This window comes from Chelonoidis abingdonii, chromosome 1, assembly GCF_003597395.2.
Source record: "Chelonoidis abingdonii isolate Lonesome George chromosome 1, CheloAbing_2.0, whole genome shotgun sequence".
Lineage (NCBI taxonomy): Eukaryota > Metazoa > Chordata > Testudines > Testudinidae > Chelonoidis > Chelonoidis abingdonii.
The window spans coordinates 139,271,524-139,279,408 of record NC_133769.1 but is presented as its reverse complement, the minus strand read 5'-3'; the positions used below and the strand labels follow the sequence as shown (position 1 = coordinate 139,279,408).

Below are 7,885 nucleotides of genomic sequence, written 5' to 3'. Positions count from 1 at the left end.
TGGGTCATCACCCATGAAGGAGTGAAAGCTGCTCCAATTATCCATTCACTTGGGCACACACCCTCCATATAGTTTACACACCACAGACCTGCTTGGGGTAAAAACAAACAAAATATTTATTTAATAGAAAAATCATAGAGTCAAAGATGAAATAAGAAGGGAAAGCTAACACATACAAATTACACAGAAAATAAACAAAAGACAATCTCAGGCTTTACACTTCTCTGTTAGCTAAATTCCCTTTTCCAGTACAAGGTACCTATTTCCTCTGAACCATTTCCCAGATTGCCCTCTATCCTAGAAGGAATCCAGTGTTCCTGGGACAACACCCCGCTTAGATGCTGTCCCTCAGTTTCTGGATCAGCTGTTGTTCCTACAGTACTGCTCATGCTATTCCCCTCCAGCATGAAAACCAATGACATGTTTGGGGGTTTTGTTAGCTGTTTGATCTGTGTGTGTCAGGTGCGGGTGGGACCAGGGTCTAGGGCAAGGTAGAATGTGGACACCATAGCAAAGGCAGGCCAAGAAGCTGTTGGAGAGGGAAGGGGCAGAGGCAGATGTGAGGCTAAGAGCTCAGGGGCAGAGGAGGGAGTAGGGGCAGAAGTGACTGGAGGCAATCCAGAGAGGGAGTGGGCAAGAGGCAGGGAAAGCCAGAGAAGCAGGGCTGGGAGCACACAAAAGTGGGCTAGCCTTGTGCAGAGATGGCTAGGCAGAGAGGCAGGTGCAGGGCAGGGAAGGGTAGAGAAGAAAGAGATTGGCAAAGCAGGGATAGTGGGAGGGGAGTCATGACTAGCCAGAGGGCAGGGCAGGGCAGGGCAGGGCTAGGCTAGGCTAGGCTAGGCTAGAGGGTGGGGCGAGGGGCAGGGCAGGGCAGTCAGAGGAATGGAAAAGGGGGCCGGGCTGGGCAGCGTGGAGGAAGGCACACGGAACTGCTCCACGGAAACTCGGATTTAAGGAGTGGCACTTTTGGAAGTCTCCTCGCCGCGTCTCGTTCCGTCCGCCGAGCCCCGCAGCAGCTGCCCAGTGCCCCCAGCCGGCCCGCACCCGCCAGCAGGATGCCAGTGAAAGGAGGCACCAAGTGCATCAAGTACTTGCTCTTCGGCTTCAACTTCATTTTCTGGGTAAGAGCCCAGCGCGCCCCCCACGCCGTGTGCCCCCTTCTGCCACCGGGGCGGCCCCACCCCTGGACAGGAACCCGGCCAGGTGCGGCTCGGGAGGGAAGGACGCTGGCGTGAGCCCCCCGGTGCTGCCCCAGAGCGGGGAGCAGCGCCCCCCCCAAGCTGTGGGTCCCCCTAGAGGAAGAGGAGAGTCGGTCTCCCCTTCTTTGAGGGCGGGATTCTGGCTTTTCCCCGGCGGGGCCACCTCGCCAAGCGGTGCCGGAGCTTCCCGGGCCGAGGGGCCGCTGCTGTCTGGGCAGGGTGCCCCGGCGGGCAGCGTCCGGGCCCGGCCCTGCGGCGAGCACTTGGCTGGCGGCTCTTTGCAGGCTGCCCCCGGGCGAGGCTGGCGCGGTCCCCGGGCTGCACCCTGGGAAGCCTCCACTCTCTGCTGCCGACATGAGGGGAGACCCGACACCCCACCGCGGGGCGCTCGGGCAAACCTGCTTCTCCAACCCCCCACCAGTCGTAACGTGGCTGGTTGGGAGCGTCGCACCTTGGTCCTGCCCCCCGGGCGTGGGCGTCTCCGAGTGGAGGTGGAGAGGAGTCGCTTTTCGGAGCAGCGTCCTTTGGTTCCCGCTCCCAACTCCTCTCCCCTCCCGTTGGGGAGAGACGGGACCCTGATTCTCTTGCCTCTCTGCATCTCCTGCCCCTGAATAGCTCCCCCACCCCGTCTCACAGGGTGCGAGCACGGTCAGCCCCCAGTTCGTGTTGATTTGTAAACGGAGCCAAACCGGAGAAACTTGCTGGGGGGCGCATTCGATGTGCTCCAGAGGGAGAGTGTATTTGATCTTCAAGGGGTGCCTCCCCGACGTTTTAGAAAGGGCCTTTCTCTTCCCGGACCCCACCCTTCCCCTTAGACGCCGTGCCAGTAATCCAGGGTGAGGCTGCTGAGTGGCAGTGCTCCCGGGGAGCGGCCAGTGCGGTAGCAGCTGGCAGCCTGCCTAGTTCAGGGTAGTTGAGACGCAAAACACTCAGGCAGCAGGCTCACCCAAGGCCTGCGGGACTTCAGTCCAGTTTTAACATACCATACCTGCCAGGCAGCTCCATTAAGCCGCATTTTCCCAAGCCTGGCTTTGAGAAGCGGCCAGGCAGTGACTTCTATAGACATTTGCTAACTTCACATAATTGTATAAGTATACTCTCAGAAAGTAATTGACCTTCTTAGAACTTGAATTTTAAATGAATGTCTGCAAACTATGGTAGAACTCTAATACAAAAGGAGGAGGGGATATGCTACCCTATGCAGTGGATTTTAAAATTGCTTTCTATAGTGTAGACTATTGATGTTCCATTTACTTTGTTGTCAGGTATCAGAGGGGTAGCCGTGTTAGTCTGTGTCCACAAAAACAAGTCTGGTGGCACCTTAATGACTAACAGATTTATTTAGGCATAAACTTTCATGGGTAAAAAACCCACTTCTAATGCATCTGAAGAAGTGGGTTTTTTACCCATGAAAATTTATGCCCAAATAAATCTGTTAGTCATTAAGGTGCCACCGGACTCCTCCTTATTTACCTTGAGAGACTCATTTTCCATAGGCTAGTAGATTTGATTACAAGCAGAAAGTGATTCGTAATGTTGAAAAAACAGACTTTAACCTTTCTTAATTTGTATGCTTTTAAAGAGATGTCTTCAGTATCTGCTGAAGAAAATCCTAATCTAGGCAGTATTGCTTTAGTTTGAAAATGTATGCTATGTTAAACACACTGCAGGTGTAACTCTGATGAGAGAGTTCTGTATGCAGCTCAAAGCTGGACTTTGGGGGAGGGTGGGGCTACAATTACACATTGAAAACTTGCCTCTAGCCTATTATGTTTTATCAGCCTTGTTGCACATGACTATTACTGCTTTCCAAATGTCTCATCCCATTGAATATCCTCAGTTCATTTTTTTTTAATGGCATTTCACTTCAATTTCTACCCATAGTTCTACAGAAATGTAATAGAAGCATACCAGGTAGCCTACTTTTTAACATGGAGGAGGTGAACCAGTTGTGTATGTAAGTTCCCATGGTAACAGACACACAGTTAAGACACATTTTATCCCCTGGAGTTTAAACTCATGCTGCTTGCTGGGGGAATCTTCACCTGAAGCGGGCAGCTTCTCTCTGGGACATACTTAATAGTGCTTTCTCAGAGTGCCATGTGCCCAGGAAGTCCAAAGTTATTTTATCCCTTTGGAGCAAGATAACAGAAATGAAAATTAGGGAGCACTGCAAAGTGCAAGGCTAGACTGCAAAGCAATACCTCAGGTGATTGTAGTTCTCATTTAGAAGCTGTGGCCTCTCAAGCTTTATTTCTTTTCCCTATGTTTTCTATTTAAACAGTCAGATAACATCTATTTTTTGGCTGTTTATGCTGCTAAATACAAATCTTCTGTTTTGGATTCTAGAACAAACATGAGTAAATTAAGGGAAGGTAATAAACACTGCTGTAAGTTCATCATAAATGTCTGAGAAATAAGGTCATGTGACTCAAAGGGAATCAGGTTTGGGTACAACTTTGTGGTTTTTTCTCAAAAAATAAGAAAAAATCCACTATTTAAAAACAATCAAGATTCAGCCAACGCCTCACACCTCTTCTCTTTCCTTCCTCTTCCCCCTCTGCCCCCCCCCCCCAAAAGCTACCAAAATCCAGGAAATGCCTTTTTGACATACAGACTAGCAGTAATAGTGAAACCTAGAAAAGAGAACCCCATAAGTAAATGCAGTACTAGAAGGGAAAAAACAACTGCATGTGTTCAAGTGAAATATACCTCACTAGTAATCTGTTTATGTAGAGATGGCCTTGAATACATTCTCTGATTTTTATCAGGCACAAACTACAAATTCTAGCTCTATAACTAGCCAAATCAAAACACTTGATTTTTGGGAACACCTAGATTTATAATCTCCTGCTGAGAGATTGAAAGTGTTTGGATTTAGAGTCTCTGCATATCTCAACTGTGTAAAATGTGATTCCACATCTGATATTCACTAAACATTAACTTAGATTAGGAGGATGGGAAGCTAGGAACAAAAATTTATCTGGTAAACAAATTATGAATTCAAATTCTAGTATTTTACATAATGGTGTCTACCAGAAGTCTGGATTACTGGAATGGATGATTCTATGTGAAGTTACTCTGTAAAACTACTCATGTATTTCAACTAGCTCATAGGATTAGCTTCTAGATCTACATTTTACCAGGCTTTGTAGAAGATAAAGAGTTAGGGTATTGTCAGTGAGTTGGGGAAAGGAAAGAAAAGTACATAGACTGTAAGCTCTTTGGCCTTGTCTTCACTAGTGAAAAACCTGTATTCCTGTTAGCTAACATGAGAACTTCCCAGAGAAGACTAGGCAGTGTGTAGTTTTTAGATGTGTTAGCTGGTAGAGGTAAATGCTAGGCTACCCTCTGGTGCTTACCTTGATCTGCTGACAATGTAAAAAAACTACAGACTGCCTAGTCTTCACTGTGAAGTTACAGGTTAGCTCCCAGGAGGCAACAAAACACACTTTTTCCTAGTGAAGACTCAACCACTGAGGCAAAGACCGTCTCTTGTTTTGTGTATAGAGTGCCTAGAACAATGGGGCTCTGAAACCTGAACAGGGTCTCCAGGTGCTACTACAGTACTAAAAATTGGTGAGGAGAATCCATATTTTCATATACGTATCCTAGGATAAAATGATAGATTGTTTTAGCCCTCAAGGCAAATAAAATAAGGGATGCTTTTTTTGTCTCAAAAATCTTAAGGGGCTGAAGGTCCTTCATTCTTAAACTGACTTTTGGAGTAACAAAGTTTAAATTTAGAGACTTACCATGCAGTTGCAGCTGGTCCATCTTGTGGGTTCTGGGGAGGTGTGTGGTGGTGGGAGGGCAGGGGCTGGAATTAGCTAGACACTTGGGGAGAGTGGCATAGAGGAGTGAGATGCCTTGGTGCACCATACAGCTGAGTACTGACTAGCACTGTTTCTGAAGTAAGGACTTGGGAAAGGAATTCTTGTTCCTGAGTGGCCCCACTGCCACTTGCAGGAGGCATCCACCTTTCCCTGATGATCAGTAACCAGAGGGTCCTGAAGAGAAGTTAGATCTTTAACATCAGTAGTTAAACTAAATGTATTTCTCTTAATGCTTCCTTTTTCTGTCAGAGTTGCTTCTGATTAACTCCATGTGTAGACACATTTTGGGCTGGGAATAAGAGTAATTTTCATCCATCCACAATTACTGTTGTGGGCAGTGATCGATCCAGCGGGGGTTGATCTATCACGTCTAGTGTAGATGCGATAGATCGACCCTCAAGCGTTCTCCCATCGACTCCTGTACTCCAGCTCAGCGAGAAGCGCAGGCAGAGTTGACGGGGGAACAGCAGCAGTGACTCACCACGGTGAAGACACCATGGTAAGTCAATCTAAGAATGTCGACTTCAGCTACATTATTCATGTAGCCGAAGATGCATAACTTAAATTGATATCCCCCTTCCCCCCAGTGTACACTAGGCCTGAGAAACTGAACTGTTAATGTGGATTAAGGTAGGATGTGAAGTTACAGCACAGTAACTATTCCTGAGGGTATGGCTACACTTGCAGATGTAAAGCGCTTTGAGTTAAACCAGGCTTCTGAAAGCACAGTAGGGAAAGCACTGCAGTCTGTCCACACTGACAACTTCAAGTGCACTGGCGTGTCCACATTTGCGGCACTTGCAGCGGCATTGGGAGTGATGCATTGTGGGCAGCTATTCTAGCATGCAAGTGACTGCAACGTGCTTTTCCAATTGGGGTGGAGTGTGACAGGGAGTGTGGTGTGTGTATGGGGAGGGGGGTGGAGAAAGTGGGTTTTGGGGGAGCTGGGAGCATGTCAGCATGCTGTCTTGTAAATTCAGACAGCAGAAGACCCCCTCTTCTGCTCCCCTCCCCCAGCATTCCACAGTAGTGGTTGCTTTGTCTCGGAGCAGATAAGCATGCCGGCTGTCAGAAACAGAGCTTTGAAAGGGCATATCCGCATTCCTGCAGTGATTCCTAAACAATGACAAGAGTGGCCACTTGACTTAAGGGGATTATGGGATGTTTCCGAAGGCCAATCAGAGTGCAATAATGCAACACTCTGTTCACACTGGTGCCCGGGCGTTATAGACAAGACACATCAAACATTATTCCACTCGCTGAGGTGGAGTACCAAGAGTGCTCTAGCTGCGGAGTCAGAGCGCCATACATGCCTTGCCGGTGTGGCGGGTAGCAAGCTAGGGTGCCCATGGCTGCTTTAATGCTCTCTAACTTGCAAGTGTAGCCAAACCCTCAATTGCCCATAGTAATTTATTGTGGAATAAGACTGTCCATACTGGGCTCTATTGTAGAATAGCTTATTCTGCAACAACTAATCCAGGCTGTCCCTCTGTAGACAAATCCAAAGAGTGTCCACCCATGTAGTTAATGAGGAACAGTTAATCAGGAGCAACCTGATGCCTTCACAAGCCTTAACTAATAATCTTTAGCTCTTAAAAGAGGGTTCACTCATACAGGGCACAACTTCCAGGGGGGCGGGGGAGGTATGCATGGGTGCATGCTGGGTTAAGTGAGTGATAATTCTCAGCCACTGTAAATACGTTTAGCTAATGAGGGGTCTAGAGTTACATGTCAGTCAATTTCATATGATTTATCTTAAAATTGGACTGAGGTGCCCTTGCCTTAAAGCTGTTTTAAAGACTCTGATTTTTAAGCACAGGTGTACAGGCATATTGTGACCCAGGCAGAGGACTATGAATCCCTAGGAAATTTGCACATGAGAGATCAAGCTCATAAAGACTGTACTAGAATCAGTTTGGCTAACTGCTTGAAAATGGTAGTTAACCAGATACCTCTTAATTCCCCCCTCCTCCCTGCCCCTAAACTTCAAGGATGACTGTACCACTTAATTAGGCTTATTCACCTAATTATAGGGTGTAGTTTCATTCTGGCACTTTCCCTCTTTGAATATTGAACTTGCAAGGGTTCCCCACCCAATCTTAAAGGTATGAAGAGGATGGTGGTTCAACCATACTCTCCTCTTTTTCCCTCCAGGTGAGGGAATTCCCTGAGAAACTCACACCTCTTACTGCCATTAATCTGGTGTTCACATTAGGCTTGTAAATTGTTGTTAAACTGGTGCAACTCAGAATATAGATAATAAGGCCTTATAGATTCCTGTTCCTCATCAGTGTAGTAGGGTGTGTGGCCTTAACCACATTTAAAAATGCTTAGCTTACAGAGCCAATTTTTTGTCTTGAAATTCTATATCTGGGCTTGGGCAATTCCACTTGAGCATAGTAACAGGCTACTTGGAATGCAGCTGGGGAGCAGTGTGGCCCAGGCACTGGTGTTGAAAGGACCTGGGAGCAGACCAGTTGGAGCCACCAGCTGTCTTAGGTGTGATAGGGGAGCCAGGGAGCTTAGCAGCTGGAATGGGTGAGAGAGGAAAGACGTTAGAGGAAAAGAAGTGAAGGGAGTGAGGGAGAGAGATAAAAAGAGGGAACTGATGCTAAAAATAACTTGGAAGAGGGAATGCTGTATTTGCAACAATCACCACCTTCCGACGTATTGCACTTCCACAAATCAGAAAAGCGGATGTGTTTTGACTAGGCTAAACTCCTTCATCGGAGTTTGAAGTCAGTTGGACTTGTGTTCCTAAACAACTTTAAGTTGAGATTTTCAGAAGCCCTTAGGGGCTCTTTAAATTTTTGGCCTGTATATAAAAAATGTTCACAGTAACTTTTTAAC

General features: G+C 47.1%; 1 protein-coding gene across 1 annotated transcript in view; it reads left to right on the top strand.

Moving 5' to 3' along the window:
* The first annotated feature begins 884 nt into the window (after positions 1-884).
* The window catches only part of CD9 (CD9 molecule), a 37,269-nt gene continuing 30,268 nt past the window's right edge, over positions 885-7,885 (top strand). The window contains 1 exon segment of the mRNA XM_075070729.1: positions 885-1,121. Coding sequence (XP_074926830.1) covers positions 1,056-1,121 — 66 coding nt within the window. The 5' untranslated portion in view covers positions 885-1,055.